This window comes from Tupaia chinensis, unplaced genomic scaffold, assembly GCF_000334495.1.
Source record: "Tupaia chinensis unplaced genomic scaffold, TupChi_1.0 Scaffold000119_1, whole genome shotgun sequence".
Lineage (NCBI taxonomy): Eukaryota > Metazoa > Chordata > Mammalia > Scandentia > Tupaiidae > Tupaia > Tupaia belangeri.
The window spans coordinates 5880585-5898575 of record NW_006159585.1 but is presented as its reverse complement, the minus strand read 5'-3'; the positions used below and the strand labels follow the sequence as shown (position 1 = coordinate 5898575).

Below are 17991 nucleotides of genomic sequence, written 5' to 3'. Positions count from 1 at the left end.
AGAGAGATAGAACGCGAGAAATTACCCCCCCCCGGGGGGGGTGGCCATGCCGTAATTCCTTCTCCTCCATTCTCTTCTCAGGATCTTGGGCATGCACGCACATACGCCCAGCGTGAGTTTAAGCCACCGGATCCGGGACTCAAACCATGGTAGACTACATGGGAGTTCAGTGACATAGCCATTACTCTAATTGCTGGTCCCAAATACTTTAAAATATTTTAAGAGAAAAAAAAAGGAAGAAGAATCAGAATTTGGAAAACTTAGGAAGAATATTAGTTGTGTTACCAGATGTAGGGGAGGGCATTTGTGTGTTGGTTATGTTTTTCAATAAGGCTGCCTATGTGCCTTTTTAAGATTCAGACCAGAATTTATAAATATGAGGTGATTTTTATATGTATTTGAGAAACTATTACAAAGAATAGTAATATGTATATGTATTTGAGAAACTATTACAAAGAAAAAATAAAGTGTTTGACTTATATCTGCTTACTCATGGCCACAGCATTAGTTATTTGTAATTTACCAGAAAATAAAAATCAGATTTGCAGAGAAACAATTTATGGTGTTATCATAGTACTCATAGAGTCATAGGCCTCTGAGTGTCTCTGTGGTTGAAACTCAACCAGCACATGCTATGTTTTATGTCACATCACTCTTTTGGAAGCCTGCATGTATTTAAATAGTGGATAAATGACTTTACGAAACCCCTAGATAAACTATTCTTTTTTTTCTGAATAGTGATTCTTTGTGTACTTTATTGTTCAGGTAGCAGTATTACAAAGAGTTGGCTGTCCTGGAGATCATCTCTTCCTTCTTAATCATATTCTTCGATGCCCAGCTGGTGTTAGCAAATGGGCTGTTCCTTTCATTCAGGTATGATGAATGGACTTCCGATTCTGAAGGGGATGGGGTAGAGGTTTTATTAGACATTTTTGCTTCTGAAATTCCTAAAAAAAAAAAAAAAAGATTACTTAAATATTGTATATTTTAAAGAAATAATTATTTATTTAATTTTATTAATTATTATTTAATTTGATGTAGGGAACAGAGAGAGAGAGACAGAGACAGACAGAGAGTGAGAGAGAAAATGAGAAAGCAAGCCATCAGGTCCTGGATTTGAACTGCACTCAGCCATGTGGGAGTTCTGCACCATACCACCATGTCACCTGCTGGCCCCAAATATTTTATTTTCATTATTTAATTTTTTAAAATTATTTTACTTAACTTTGTTTATTTATTTATTTTAATTTTTAATTTGACTGGAGAGGGAAGAGTGAGAGAGAGAGTGAGAAAGCAAGCCGCCAGGTCTGGGACTTGAACCGTGGTCGGCCATGTCAGAGTCCAATGCCTTTAACCACCCTGCCACCTGCCAGCCCTGCTGAATATTTTATATATATATATATATTTAAAATAATAATTTATTTAATTTTATTTATTCATTCATTATTATTTTTTAATTTGATCAGAGAGAGACACAGAGAGAAAGAGAGAGAGGGAAAGTGAGAAAGCAAGCCACCAGGTCTGGGACTTGAACAGAGGTTGGCCATGTGGGAGTTTCTAACGTCTTAACCACCTCACCACATGCTGGTCCCCCAAATATTATATTTTTAAAAGTATTTTTTATTTGCTAGAGGGCATATGCACTTGCCAGAGAAAGACAGAGAAAGAGGGAGAGGAAGAAAGCACTCTGCAGTGAAGTGTGGTCACATTGAATCCCCTCTCCTCCATTTCTGCATCCTTTTGGGATTTTGGGTATGCGTACACACAGGCACAGTGTAATTTTCAAGCAAGGCTGGGATTCAAACTAAGTGATGACTATATAGGGTCTGGCTTCCTTAACAACTAGGCTACTGGACTTCCCTCCTTTCCCCTGAAAAAATTATTTAAAATAAAATCCTTAAAATATGCCCAGTATATATTGGTTGGAGTTTATATGCTAAAACTTCTTGTACTTCCCATAGGTGGTGACATTATGATAGAACTGCACAAGTTCAATTGTAGTCTAGCTTGGTAGGTTCAGTAGAATTTATAGTCATGCATTTCTTTCTTTCTTTTTTTTTTTTTTTTGAGAGGTTTGAGAGGTTTTTGTCATAGGCACGTGCACTTACCAGACAGACAGAGACAGAGAGACAGAAAGGGAGAAATCACCCCTCAGGGGGGATGGCCACGCCGCAGTCCCTTCTCCTCCATTCTCCTCTCGGGATCTTGGGCACGCACGCACACACACGCGGCGTGAGTTTTAAGCCACCGGGTCTGGGATGCAAACTGCGGTCAAGTACATGGGAGTCCAGCGACATAGCCATTACGCTAACTGCTGGTCCCAGTCATGCATTTCTTAATATCAGAGAAACGTTCTGAGAAATACATTATTAGGTAATATTGTCATTGTGTAGACATCATAGAATGTACTTATACAAACTAGATAGTAGAGCCTAATATACACCTATACAATATGATATAACCTGTTATAATATTATAGGACCATGTTGCATATGAGATCTGTGGTTGACTAAAATGTTGCCATGTAGTACTTTAAATAATTAGCAGAGATTGCAGGCTGTATGATCAGTGCTCATATATTTAGGAGTTTCCAATTTTTCCTCTCTGCTACTTGAATTTGGGTTATTTTGTTATTCATAACAACTGCCCATGTGGGCAGGAGCCAAAATATATGCCAAATTCAACTTCACTTTTTTTTTTTTCTCACTATTTTGGGAAAGCAAGTAGTCTGAATCTTTTTAGGTATAAGGAGGGTTTGTTTTTGTTTTGTTTCTCTTTAAAGTTGTGGTGTTATCCTTCAGCCCATATTGTTAATAGTGCTCGTTGTAAACTGCTCTGCTCTCTCTATTCTGAATACAGCTGGGTCAGTGTGGTCAAGACCCACAAGCTGTGTCTCACTTTTGTGGATTAGGTGTCACTTTCAGCTTTGTTCTTTTAGCAGCAACCTTTGTTAGAATGCTTATGAATTAAGATTATGGACACTTAGGTTATTGGTTTTCAACAATATGCTTTTTTTCCATTTCTGATTGCAGATCAAAGTGTTGAATAACACGTCAGGGGTCTTTCATTTTATGCAGTCACTTGCCCTGCTGATGTCTCCTGTCAAGTAAGTGTGGACGAGCTTTGTAAAGTAGAAACTGAAAAGCTTCTTTCTCTCAAAAGATTGGCTTGCTAAACTGTGCAGATCCAAAGAACTGCTAAGGGAAGTATCCGCTTCCCAGAATTTAACGTTGCCTATTTTCTTTGGATTTGGTACTCATTGTCCCAAAGTGATCCTTTGTATAAACAGTTAACCTTCTTGGGCCTTGTTTTTTAGTGGGTTTGCTACTCCTGTTATGGTTGTTGTAAAAGTGCCATAGACAGAAATCTTCTTTAGAAAAAGAGATTTAGAGGGAGATGAAAAAAAAAAAAAAAACCCAAAGAGATGTAAGTGCTAAATTGTGAAGCTGTGATTGATATAATAGAAATAGAGTGTTGTTTGGGGACCAGCAGATGGTGTAATGGTTATGTCACTGGACTCCCACGTGGCCGACTGCAGTTCAGATCTCAGACCTAGTGGCTTTGAAACTCACGCCAGGCTCCTGTAGGTGTATGTCCAAAATCCTGAGAGCAGAATGGAGGAGAAGGGATTGTGGCATGCCCATTCCTCCTGGGGGATGATTTCTCACTTTCTGTTTCTCTGTCTCCCTCTGTCTGGTGAGAGTATGTGCCCTATAGCAAAAAATCTCTCTTAAAAACTCCTAGAAAACCAAAAACAAAAAAGAAATAGGGTTGTTTGAGTGGAGTAGTGAGAGAGGGTTCCATGGTAGAGGAGCTGGATTTTAAGGATGGATTGGGGGACCAGCAGATGGCATAATGGTTACATCACTAAACTCCCATGTAGTAACTCCCAGACTGGTGGCTTAAAACTCATGCCAGGTATATGTGTGGTGCGCACACATGCACATGCCCAAGATCCCAAGAGGAGAGTGGAGAGGGGATAGCGGCATGGCCATTCCTCCTGGGGGTTTATTTCATGCTTTCTGTCTCTCTGAAGAGTGCATGTGCACTATAGCAAAAATCTCTCTCTAAGAAAAAGAAAGGATTGGGTTCCAGTAAGAGAGAAGGACTCTAGAAGGCAATATGAGCAAAGGTTATGATAGGTGTACAGAGGACAGGTAGGATATTGGCTTGATTGGAGTGAAGATGTGCAGAAGACAGTAAAAAAGATGAATAACTAGGAGGGTATGTTAGAATATAGAAACTAAGGTAGAGAAATCTAGATTTGATAGTAATAGAGGGGGGTGTGTGTGCGTGCATGTGTGCATTTGTATGTGTGTGTTCAAGCACTTGCCAGAGAGAGATGAAGAGACAAAGAAAGAGGGGGACGGGAACCAGCAGTTAGCGTAATGGCTATGTTGCTGGACTCCCACGTAGTCGACCGTGGTTCGTGTCCCAGACCCGGTGGCTTAAAACTCACACCGGGCGCGTGTGCGTGCGTGCCCAAGATCCCGAGAGGAGAATGAAGGAGAAGGGATTGCGGCGTGACCATCCCCACTGGGGGGTGATTTCTCGCTTTCTGTCTCTATGTCTCTCTCTGTCTGTCTGGCGAGCGCACGCGCCCTAGAGTGAAAATCTCTCAAAAAAAAAAAAAAAGAAAGAAAGAAAGAGGGGGACGAGAAAACACCTTCTTCGGGGAATGATCATGTTGCAATTCCTTCTCTTTCATCTCTGTCTCCTTCAGGGATTTTGGGCATGCACATACACACATGCTTGGTGTGTTTTTTGAGCCATGAATTTGGGCCTTGGACCACACAGTAGGCCATGTGGAATCTGGCTGCCTTAACCATGAGCCTCAGAGCTGACCTAATTGAGGGTTTTTGAACAATATGTAAAAGTTGTATTTGAAAATGATTAGGGTGAACTGGAGGCAGAATTAAAATAAGTACTTCTGCTTAATCAAGTGGTTACAAACATCTGGATTTCCTGGCTTTGGGCCCCAGCCCATCTTCAAGAGGGCATATTCTGAACTGGGGAGAAGGCAGGGTCCATGTGTAGGTGACCTTGAGCAGTGTTACTACTATTGGGTCTTGGATCTTATACAGCCTGTCTGCCTCAGAGCCCGAATTGGAGTAATGGAAGTGGGGGAAAAGGAGGGTAACCTAAAAGACATCTTCCCAGGGAAGGATTAAGTAGTTGACAAAATAAAGAAAATGTGGAAATGGTTCAGATGTGATTGTAGGCCTCTGCATCTAAGTGACTGAGGGAGTGTTTTCTGTCCTAATGTAGAAAAGATAGAAAGAGCTGTTTTGTAAGGGGGAGTATTTGAGGTCATTGACACATACCAGTGGCTATCTGGAGTTCAGGATTGGAGCTCATGGGATTGAAAGGATAGCATCACAGTTACAAAGTTGGAAATCATGGGGAATAGTTTCTGGTTAAAAGTAGGAGTGGGTGAATTTTCAGGGTCAGAGCAGAGAAAAAGAAAAAGGACTGAGAACTACATTGTGACCTGTGAGAAGAGACTTCCCTGGTTATACGTACTTATCAGATCTAGCCAGCAGCCTGTGGAAGCCTGACCAGCAGGTTTCTTCCAGCTCACACTCCCTGATGCCTGGATACTGGGGACTACTCCTACATGTGGTAGCTGCTTTTGTCTTCAGATGTACTTTTTGGCCCTAAACGAGGCTCTGTATTATCTGAGGATTTTAATTCAGTAAAGCTTGTTTCCTGTGGTCATCTCCCCGACAACACTTGGGAAGAGTGAAGATGTTCTAGCAGTCCATGCATATTGAGGCCCCACTGCATGCCAGGAGCTGTGCTGGTATAACTGCTTTTCCTCAGTGTAATTGATTCTGATGCTTGTGTCCTTGCCACTGTGAAATTAGTAGTGTTTCAGTCTCCTTGATTTTTTTAGCTGGTTCCTATTTCTTATTTATTAATTTAAGCCATTTGAAGATTTGGTTGATGTCTGTCTCTTCACAGTGAGTAGATAATCCAGAATGCACTTTGATGGGGCTTTCTATGTTTAAGTGATTGGATTGATTTCCCTTGTCCTTTAGAAATCGAGCAGAGTTCATGTGCCACATGAAGCCCAGTGAGCGGAAGTCCTCCTCAGGACCTGCATCTGGGACCTGGACACTAGTCGATGAGGGAGGAGAAGAGGTAATTTGTCATGCTCGCATTATTTTGATTAATCATTTTTGAACCTTATGTGCCAGGGGTGTTTTAAGCACTTTTTACATATTACTTAATTTTTCCAATAACCCCATGAGATAAGTACTGTTGTGGTCCCCATTTTACAGATAGGGAAACTGAGATACAGGGAGGTGGAATAACCTTGTACCAAATCATATGGTCATTGAATGTGCATCCTTTACAGGTTGTGGTTGAGCCATGTCTAAAATTTGGAACCTGGAAATTGAATACACCATATTATATATAATTTATATTAGGAATTTCTTTTGTGTATTAACAAGTTTCTAGGTTTGGTTTTCTAGATAATCTAAGTCTCAATAATAAAAAGCTGAAACTTACCACGGTTCTATTTTAGCTCTTAAAAACATCTTGTCGGGACCAGCAGTTGGCGTAATGACTATGTCACTAGACTCCCATGCAGTCGACCGTGGTTCGAGTCCCAGACCCAGTGGCTTAAACTCACACCAGGTGCATGTGTGTGCATGTCCAAAATCCCAAGAGGAGAATGGAGGAGAAGGGCTTGTAGTGTGACCATCCCTCCTAGGGAAGTGATTTCTCACTTTCTGTCTTTCTGTCTCTGTCTTTCTGGCAAGTGCACACACCCTATGGCAAAAACCTCTCCAAAAAAAGAAAAAAAAAGGACACATCTTATGTAGAATTTCTTATTTGAAAAGTAGGGGTTTTTTATTTTTTTGGTGAGAATTTAATGATCAAAATCCAGTTTTATAAGATAACACTTGTTGGGCTGGCCCTGTGCCTTAGTGGTAAGGGAGCAAGATCTCACATGGCTGAACGTGGTTTGAGTCCCAGCTCTGGTGACTTGAAAAACATCCTGGATGCATGTGTGTGCATGCCCCAAATCCTGACAGGATGGGGGTGTGCAGAAGAAGGGATATGGTATGACCACATTGCATTGGAGAGTGCCTTTTTCCACTCCTTTCTCTGTGTCTTTGTTTCTTCCTCTCCAGTGAGTGTGGCCATTCCCCCTAGAGAGTGATTTTTCACTTTCTCTCTCTCTGGCGAGCACACGTACCCTATAGCAAAAATCTCTCTCAAAAAAAATTTTTTTTTTCCTGTAAGGTTACATTATATATTCCTTACAAATACACATAGTAATTTGTCAGTGTTAGTGTATATATAAGGAATTTTTCCTCTGGCTAATTATTGGCTCTAGTGCTTCCCCTCCCCCCACCAATCCTGATTTGATATCGTTAACTAGGATGGCCAAGAAATGGATTTATTAATCCTTCCTCTGTTTAGAAGGAGTTGAACATGTTCAGTGATGGGCCAGCAGGTGGTACGATGGTTGGGACACTGGACTCCCACATGGCCGACTGTGGTTTGAATCCTGGACCTGGTGACTTGCTTTCCCACTTTCCCTCTCTCTCTCTCTTTGCTATCTCTCTGGTGAGCACAAGTGCCCTAGTAAAATTAAAATAATAATAACAATGACAATAATAATAACAAATAAAATTAATAAATCTTTAAAGAAAGATAAAGTGTTCAGTGGATAGTCCTCAGCCACGGTGGCTGTGGGGATCATGTCTGTGTAATTTCCACAAGTGCTCATTCAGAATGTGGTTCTTCTTCACAGTCGTTTTACTCTCCCGTGACTTAAGGAGGTGGTAATGATGGGAAATGATGAGAATTTGAAGACATCTTTGCTAGATACTGAGCAATCATCCTGAAGAGAACTTCTCAGGAGCTGGCACAGAGTGATCTTTTATCTTATTATTTTTAAATTTTTATTTATTTTTATTTTATTTATTCATTTCTTTTTGATGGATTTTTGCTATAGGGCACCTGTGCTTGCTGGAGAGACAGAGAGACAGAAAGTAAGAAATCACCTCCTAGAGGGATGGTCACACCTCAATCCCTTCTCCTCCATTCTCTTCTCTGGATATTGGACACGCATATACATGTGTCTGTTGTGAGTTTTAAGCCATTGGGTCTGGGACTCGAACCGTGGTCAACTACATGGGAGTCTAGCAATGTAACTATTATGCCATCCACTGATTCCCAGATTGGTCTTTTAAAGATTGTAGTGGAGCAATTATTTTTTTCAGAGTGGCCTTTATTGAGACACATAATGATTAAAGAACCTACAGTGGTGCCTGGTGTTAGCACTGAATGTTGAGTGAGTTCCAGACCTTGGGGAGTAGATGAGAAAGTCGAGAGTACTATTGAATCAGGGCAGACTGTGGGGAGGAAGGCACTCTGGATTGTCCTCATCCATTAGTTATTTATTAGAATCTTCACTTGGTCAACTTAGAAGCCTTGACTAGACCCATACTGAGATATCTGGATATTAAAAAGCCTCTCATGATTCTCATGTAAAGCTAGAGTTGAGAACAAAACTACTGCTCTAAGTAAAGTTTCTGAGGCTCATGTGGGTGTGTGTTTTGATTGTCAGAGGGCATGTGTGCTTACCAGAGAAAGAGAGAGGGAAAGTACCCCCCTTGTGGGGCATAGTCACTCCATAGTCCTTTTTCCTGGATTTCTGCATCCCATCAGGATTTTGGTCATGTTTTTCAGGCTACTAGGTCTGAGATTTGAACTGTAGGTCAGCCATGTGGGAATCCAGGCTACCGGGTATGAGACTGGAACCACTGTTGGCAATATGGAAATCCAGCCACCTTAACCACGATACCACTTCCTTGTCCCATATTCTCTCCTTTTAAATGCAGTATCTCTTAGAACACAAGTAGCCTTGGTTTCTAACATGACTTTAGTGCTCTGTATCAAATTTAAAATATCCCAAATATTCCCTTGTGTAATCTGTGTACAACCACTGTTATTTTTATCCTGCCCCAGCAGCACTAATTGACAACAGAAGTCAGTCATCCTTCGTGAATGCTAATTGTTTCTCCGTGGTCTATTGAGTACGAAGGTAGATCTTGACTTTCAGGGAAGAGAACTGTAATTAAAGTAACTTGAACCCTAGTACCTGGTTCTTTAATTGATGTTGTTAGAGCACTGAATACTATATGGTAACATCCCACTCTAAAAGAATTTTTTTCTCTGTCTTATTTGGGATGGAAATTTTATGATAGCATTTTCAGCCAAATAAACACAACTCAGATACACATAAAATTTCATTTGCAATTTCAGGGGATTTATAGGGATGTCTGTGGAATCGAGACTGTAAATTTCTGTCCTGGAGGAGAGGTCAATGAAAACTTACAAGAATAACACATATGTACCATTGACACCTGTAATAATTAAACTCCTGTAGCTCTTGACCGTAGAGTGAACTGATCAAATCAGATGACATGGTTTGCATCTTTGCCTTTAGGATGAAGACCCTGAGACCAGTTGGATTCTCCTTAATGAAGATGACTTGGTTATCCTTTTATCACAGTTTCCATTTCATGAACTCTTTCAGCATCTTCTTGGGTTTAAAGCAACAGGTAGGCTGTGTGCAGCTGTGTGCGTGTGCGTGCATGTGTGTGTGTGTGTGTGTATTATATATAAAATGTGGTAGTGGAAAGCTCAGCCCAGGAACTCAGCATCAAGTCTGATTGCTTGTGCAGGCTTTCAATTCAAATTTTCCTGTAAGCAGCAATTTTAGACTTCCTTTCTCCCATGTTTATGATTTCTCACTTAGCATTCAAATGTGAGAAGGCCGACTAGCTTAAACATGCCACACTTCAATAAATTGTTTATAATTTTATACTTTGTTTCCAATTTCCCATTTTGCATTGCTGTAGGAGTGAGAGTAAAGTGATTGTTAATACTGTTTAATCTTAGCTTTGTTTCTTTCATTACTTATACCTGTATCCTTTAGTGTTTTTTCATAGTAATTAGAATTTCTTTTTTTTTCCTGATTAATTTCCAGGTGATTATTTACCCGAAACAACAAGACCTCAAGAGATGATGAAAATTTTTGCCTTTGCCAACTCATTAGTGGAACTTCTGGCTGTGGGGTTAGAAACCTTTAACAGAGCACGCTATAGGCAGTTTGTAAAGCGAATTGGTTATATGATCAGGTAATACTGCTGTTGATCCATCTATTTTTGTTGGCTTTCCTGGTCAGACACAGATACTGCTTAGGGATGATTGACATTTTAGTGGTGTGTGCACACCCAGGATCTTGGGAGGAGAGTGGAGAGGGGAATGTGGCATGGTCATCCCCTGAGGGGGTGATTATTCACTTTCCCTCTTACTGTCTCTATCTCTCTCTTGTAAGTGTGTGCATTCTCAAGCAAAAACCTCTAATAAAAAAGTATTTATTTAATTTTACTTATTGTTATTTTTCAGTTTGCCACAGGGTACACATGCTCACCAGAGAGAGACAGAGAGAGAAAGTGAGAAAGCAGGCTGCCAGGTCTGAGACTCAAACTGCAGTCAACCATGTGGGAATCCATCACCCCAACCACTATGCCACCTGCTGACCCCAAGAATTTTTATTTTTTTATTTTTTTTTTATTAACCACCTATCAGATGGAAATTTTATGAATGCTTCTAGTCAAACTATTTGATTAAGTATCTGAAATTTCACTTGTTTTCTTGATAATTGTTCTTGGAGTAGGATCTTTAAAACTGCCACTGGGTTGAGAAGTCTGGGCTAGAAAGAGAGGTTCAAGGAATGTGCAAGTTCTTCCTGTATTCTTTGCTCTCTTCTCATCTGCCTCTTAGCATTTGCCTGGGAAATTGGCAGTAGCTCTTTGACATCCTCATTTCCCTTTTTCTTGTCCTGTTTATTTTTATTTTAATTTCTGGCAAATTCCATTAAAAATGTCCACACACACCCCTAACTGCTCTTCTCACACGCTTCCTAGTTTTGGTATGTGGCAGATGTATTCTATTCTGGTAGTTCAGGACAAAACATTATTCTGACATTCCTGGTATTTCTCTTTCTTTTATACCCATGTTCAGTCTAAGTATAAATTCTGTCACCTCTGCCTTCAAAATACTATCTTTTGTCAAATTTTAAGATGCCATCAATTCTTTTCTTTTTTTTTTTTTTCTTTTTTGGGAGAGATTTTTTTTGTCATTGAACGTGTATGCTCGCCAGAGAGACAGAGAAAGTGAGAAATCACCCCCTGGGTGGATGGCCATGCAGCAATTCCTCCTCCTCCATTTTCCTCTTGGGATTTTGGGCACACAACTCACATGCTCCTGGTGTGAGTGTCACGCCTCTGGGTCTGGGACTTAAACCAAGGTCAGCCATATGGGAGTCCAGTGACATAACTACTATGCCATCTGCTGGCCCTAGATGCCACCAATTCTAAAGATATATTTTATGAACCACTGAGAAAGAAAAAAAAATGCTGCCTAATCAAGGCTGCATGTCATCAATATTAACATACATTTCAGTTGCAGAGCAGTACATGTGAAAGATGTAGATCTCTTTTGACCTTGCCCAGCTTCCCCACTCTACTGTATCCTCACAACAGGCTGTGTTCCCTCATGTCATCTGCTCAAGACTCCACGGTGCTCCTCTTCTCGTTCAGAGAAGAAACCAAAGTCCTCATGGTGACCCGCAGGGCCCTTCACGTTGCATTTCTGTTTTCACCCCGAGCCACTTGCCCTCTCACTTATTCTGCTCTAGCACACTGGCCACTTCACTGTTCCTCATACATACTTCACACCCCTGGAGCCTTTGGACTGACTGGTTCTTCTACCTGGACATTTGCTTCTTCCTATTCTTATGACACATGCCTCACCATCTTCTAGTCTTTACTCACATTTCTCTTCAGTGAGGCCTCTTCTGCTCTTAGCAGACTCCCTATCCCTGCCCACTCCCCAGTCTCCACATACTTTATTCCCTTCTGCTTTCTTTTTCTTTTTTTTTTTTAAAGAATTATTTTATTTAACTTCATTTACTTATGTATTTGAATTTGGTCAGAAAGAAAGAGAGTGAGAGAGAGCGAGGGAAAGTGAGAAAGCAAGCTACCAGGTCCAGGACTCGAACTGTGGCCGGCCATGTGGGAGTCCAACGCCCTTACCCACCATGTCACCTTCTGGCCCCCGCTTTATTTTTCTTAATGTCACTTATAGCTGTGTGATAGACTGTGCATCTTACTTTATTTTAGGTATTGTCTGCTTGCTCTCTACTAAATGTTAAGTTCCATGAGTGTAGTTTTAAAAGTTTCCCTTTTGTATTACCCTCAGAACCTAGAAGATAGTAGATTTTCAGTTGATTACGTGTTAAATAAATTGATGCTTCAGTGTAACAGAAAGGTGCTGATACTGAGTGAGGTCATGAAAAGGGTCATATTAGTTGTCTTTTCTCATGCTCAGGATGACTATTGGCTATGTGAGTGACCACTGGGCACAGTTTGTGAGTCATAACCAAGGCTTGGGATCGGTCCTGCAGCCCTATTCCATGGAGAAACTACAGGTTGAATTCGATGAGCTGTTTTTGAGGGCTGTCCTACATGTGCTAAATGCCAAAAGGTAAGACAATGATGATAACTGGTGAGAAAGAACTCCCTGGCTCGTAAGGAAGATTGGAGTGAAAGTCATCCACTAAAGTAGATTTTTCACTATAATGTTTTAATGTATTTCATCTGTTTCTTACTTTGGGACAAATCTTAGACCACAGTTTTCCTACTTGTAGTATATACTCTGTTGACAGAAAGGATCTTTTAGGTTTCTTTCTGTCTTAGAATAACCCAATTCTGATGTCTCAGTTTTGCCACCCTCTCAACTTTTGGGACTTCCTTGAGCTGGGGCAAACAAGGATGGATTCTATCATATATGCAACTGCAGTGCCTACAGTGAGGTGCTGGGTGCTCAGTACGTGGTACGAATGATTTGCTGATTTTCTTATTCAAGTAGCCTTATTCTGAGAGTTTTAAGTTCTAAGGATGTCATGGATTTGGTCCCTTGTCTTGGCTGAGTAAATGCTGTTTTCTGGTCAGTGCTATCTGTGCTGCAGCTTATATCCCAGGGGAACATTTGAGGCACGGACAGGGATCCAGCTGTACCTCCTGCATTGCCTTCCCTAAGCCTCTGGCCAAGTGTAGGAGCAGGTTCTACTGCAGTATTGTTCCCTCCAGTAGGAGATATGGACTGTCCTCCAGCCCCATTTAACTCCACTCATGACCTGCTGACTCTCCCCCACGGCTCCCTTTTCCTGAGCTGTCTATACTCCCTTTTGCAACATGACTCAGCCTCAGCCCTTGATATATTGTGTGTCGTACAGTGAGTGTGAGGTCTCTGGATGTGAAGAACCTTCCTACATTGGTCAGCTTTATAGAGTCAGCCTTGTAGAGTCTCTTTATGGCTGCATTATTGTCTGGCTCCTAGATTTAAAAAAAATGTGATAAAATTTACATATAAATACAATTTTAATAAGCATCCATTGAATGTTGATTGTTTTCATGATACTGGTTTAGGTGCCAAATAATTAAAATACAAAATGTTAGTTACAAATTAGCTTATCCAAAGATGAAAAAGACATTGTTTCTGCTCTTGAATTGCTGGTAGGATAATATGTGTATGTAAGTTACAGCACCTCCAGGTGTTTCTCCAGTGTGGTTTACCACTCACTTGTGTCTGAATCATCAGGAGTGAATGTAAAAGGTGTAAATTCTGTGCCCCAGTGTGACCTACAAAACTGGGATCTCTCTGGTGGGGGTTGGGAATCTACAGTTTCCATAGTCTGGGATAGTGATGAGGAAGAATGTTGGACCGGGGACAAGGGGGTTCTCTCCAGGCTTGTCAGAATAGTCTGAAATTCTGAATGCATAGAGGGCTCTTTGTAGAAGCTGGATCGTGGAAACCTTTCATTATGGAGCTGAGGAGTTTGATCTTCATCCAGTGATCAGTGAGGAGTCACTCGATGGCTTTTGATTCCCCTACTATCTACTGCACAGATGTCTGTGCACACATGCACATGCTCAGACACGCACGTCCACCTCTGTAGCAGGCTCTCTGTCATCCACTACTCTCTGTGCTCTAGTAATCCAGGGGCAAAAACAGTAACTATTGTCTTAGTTTTGGTGAAGATGGAATGAGTTGCTGTTACACACACACACACGCACACACACACATGATGTAGTGATTAGAACAATACTTGGCACAGACAAAATGCTTCATGTTTGCTGTTACTGTTTTCCATCCTTGAGGTGTTTTTGTCTGAAGCCTGTTAAAAAGCAGTAGGAAAAAAATCACAGTAGTGTGATTTAAGAATCTTTTTTTCCTATGAGAGTTGAAGGTTTCTCTACTTTCTTAGTATGGTGATACTAAAACATCAAATTATTCCTGCTCTTTTTGAAACACACAGGCTTGGCATCTGGTTGTTTATGTCCGAAATGCCCTTTGGGACACTGTCAGTCCAAATGCTCTGGAAGCTCTTCTTCCTGATGCACCAGGTGGAGAGTGGGAACCTGCAGCAGCTCTGTGCTGCCCTCCAGCCTGCTGAGTGCAAGCGGCGGCTCCAAGGTACAGCCCTGCTGAGCAGGCAGCCTCCAGCTTTCCAAGACCTCCTTCACCTCCTCATTGTTTGTGCTTTCTACTTTTAGAGGGACTAAGGGAAAATGTTTTACTCTCTGTGCTAAAGTGTGATTTTGAAATTCAGGAGACTGCGTCATTGTTTTGATTAGATAGCAGAGTATATCTGAAATCCAAATTGGATTAGTCCCAAATAGTGTATCAATAAACATATTCTCATTTTTAGGGAGCTCCTTTTTGCCCATGTGTGTAAAATTCTTCTAATTTACAGTCAGATTAACAAGTATCTATTAATTGTCTAGACATTTTTGAAAGCTTTGTGTCCAGTTCCATTAGGAGAGACGTTCCGTCTGCCTTATTAGAGTCTAGCTTTGAGAGTAGGGTCTTCAGAGAATTTAATATTCCTGCTCTAATTTGCTATTTTTTTTTCTGATTTACTAATTTTTAATCCCCTCATTTCCTTAATCTTTGATATACTAAATTTTGTTGGGAGGCTTGATTTTTACTGTTTTGTGGAAACATAAGACTTTTTGTTTTACCTTTCTAACATACTTTATATTTAATACATATCAGGCATTCTTAATCTTTATAGCCAATTCTTATCTCTGTGCAGTAGAAGGAGCCTGAAATCACAGATCTCAACAAATTCTAACATATTCTTTTTTGGAGGGGAGATTTTTGCTATAGTGTGCACATGCTTGCTGGAGAGACAGAGAAACAGAAAGTGAGAAATCATCCCCTAGAGGGGATGGCCATGCTGCAATTCCTTCACCTCTCAGGATTTTGGTCACGTACACACATACAACTGGAGTGAGTTTTAAGCCTCTGAATCCAGGACTTGAACTGTGTTATGTGGAAGTCTAGCAATGTAATCATTACACTATCCGCTGGTCCCAATTTTAACATTTTCTAAGTAGCAGACTTCTTACAGTGATTGTTAAAAAACTGGCCTGCTTTAATTTTTTTTCTTTTTGTTTGTTTTGAGGGTGATCAACATTCTGATCGCTAGAAAAGCGGAGGAAGAAACAAATTTGATGATAAATAAATATAGAAATGTGTGTTTATCTTATTTGCTCTTCATGTTTCAAAACCTTATTAGAAAGTTATTACTTTCCCCTTTGTTTTTGGTATAGAATTCTTTATAAGTTTTGTCCTTTGATATGTACCTTAAAATGCTCTGAATTAGAATGATAATTCCCATTTTTTTATTATTCTGGGAATGCTCTGTATAGCAGAATTTCCATTATAAACCTGTTTTGGGATAGGAAATGAAAATTGTTTTGGTAATTGCCCATGAAGTTATTTTGAAAATATAGGAGATCAGGTGAACTATTTTTGGTTTCTCAACTATGTAATGTGAAAAGAATTGTTCACTTGTTGCTTTCTTACATGGAAATTCCATCAGGTAAAAAATATTTTTTAAATAGGCTTTGCTTTCTTCCCTCTAGAAAACTGCCTTTGCAGTCTCTAGTTTTCTGTCATGTATTGCAAGTATAAAGTTGTTTGTAAATATTGCCTCCTAGTGATGAAATGTAGTATCGCTTGCCCAGCATCCTCAAAAATAGGCCAGATTATATACTGTTTATTACTTAGTATTTCAGTCAATGGTTATTAATAATTTTTTGCTCTGTATTTTCTTTTCTTTCTTTCATCTCTCTATCTCTTTTTTTAACGCTAGAGGACTCGTGTCTTTATATGAGAGAGAGAGAGAGAGTGGGGAGGCAGGGAGAAATGGGGCTTTATCATATCTCAGTCCATTTTCTTTCAGTTCTCCATCTCATTAGGGTACTGGGCATGCATGTACACCTGGCGTGCTTCATAAGCTTCTGGGGCTGGGCTTAAATCCTGGGTTGGCTATGTGGGATTTGGTTGCACCTGTACAAAACCTAACTGCTAAGCTATAGGGCTGGTCCCATGTTTTCATTTATAAGCAAATCTCACTGGTTTGGAATATCTTGTTTGTGCTGAGTAGTTTTTTTTTTTTTTTTTTAGGTTTTTGCTATAAGGGCGTGTGCGCTCACCAGAAAGACAGAGAGAGACAGAGAGACAGAAAGCGAGAAATCATCCCCCAGGGGGGATGGCCACACTGCAATCCCTTCTCCTCCATTCTACTCTCAGGATTTTGTGCATGCACGCACATGTGCCCAATGTGAATTTAAAACACCGGGTCTGGGACTTGAACCACAGTCGACTGCATGGGAGTCCAGTGACATAGCCATTACGCTAACTGCTGGTCCCATGTCCTGAGTAGTTTTCATCAAAAGGGTCTTCATTCATTTGACTGGCAAATACCAAATGTACCTTTGAAGGTGACAATACTGCCTTTCAGGAAAACTCACTTAGTAACAGTAGTAGTGCTTTACAGTTATCAGAGCACTTCAGCAGTGACATGTCATTTAACCTTCTTTTTCTTTTTTTTTTTTTAGATTTATTTAATTTTATTTATTATCATTGTCATTATTTTTTCATTTGACCAGAGAGAGACATATACAGAGAGAGAGAAAGTGAGAAAGCAAGTCATTACATCTGGGACCTGAACTGCAGTCAACCGTTTTAAATAACCCTTTGATACAGATGAGAAACTGAGGCTTAGAGGTGTCAAATATCTCTTCTGAGGCTGCATTATTTTTAGTTTTTGGAATTTCAGAAGCCAGCCGGTCCCACTTTCTTCATGATGCCTATATAATATTTTAAAACAAAGAAAGACCTTTTGTGTCTTTAAATATTCTATTTATCTTTGAATTTTCTATCTTTTTTTTTCCTCTCTGGAAGAATGTTTATAGTATGTAAGGTTATTTTTTCCCAATTTTAACTTTCTTCATATGAACTTACAGATCCAGAACATCTTATGGACTTTGAGAAGTGTCTTTCTTCCATGAATAGCTCAGAGGAGATTTGCCTTCTTACTACATTTGCTCAGATGGCTCAGGCCAGAATAACCAATGTGGATGACGACTTCATAAAAATTATTGTCTTGGAGATATATGAGGTTAGAATATCACTTTTTATAACTTAGCTAAAGAGTGTTTCTTTTTCGTTGTCTAGCCATTGATTCTTTGGAATTGCTTTTTTAAAAATGTGTCTACATTCATCGGAGGGGATAGAGAATCAAAGGAACATCATTTTGCTATAGAGAGTGTTGGAAGCATGAATTAAATGCATCCCGTTTCCCACTATCTTGGCATTTGATGTGTGAATTTTAGAGAAAGAGAAGACAATTTAGCACAGCCTAATGTTGTGTGTGTTTTAGAATTATTTTATTTAACTTTATTTATTTATTTAAATTTGACAGAGTGAGAAAGAGAGAGAGAAGGGGAGTGAGAAAGCAAGCTGCCAGGTCCAGGACTTAAATTGCAGTTGGCCATGTGGGAGTCCAGTGCCCCCAACCACCATGCCACCTGCTGGTCCTGT

The 17991-nt window shown here is 40.1% G+C and overlaps 1 protein-coding gene across 1 annotated transcript in view; it reads left to right on the top strand.

Moving 5' to 3' along the window:
• The window catches only part of EPG5 (ectopic P-granules 5 autophagy tethering factor), a 135772-nt gene that overhangs the window by 17025 nt on the left and 100756 nt on the right, over positions 1-17991 (top strand). Inside the window, exons 5-12 of the mRNA XM_006144408.3 lie at positions 766-873; positions 3033-3106; positions 6042-6144; positions 9473-9587; positions 10016-10166; positions 12424-12579; positions 14414-14571; positions 17415-17569. Coding sequence (XP_006144470.1) covers positions 766-873; positions 3033-3106; positions 6042-6144; positions 9473-9587; positions 10016-10166; positions 12424-12579; positions 14414-14571; positions 17415-17569 — 1020 coding nt within the window. The remainder of the gene's footprint in view (positions 1-765; positions 874-3032; positions 3107-6041; positions 6145-9472; positions 9588-10015; positions 10167-12423; positions 12580-14413; positions 14572-17414; positions 17570-17991) is intronic.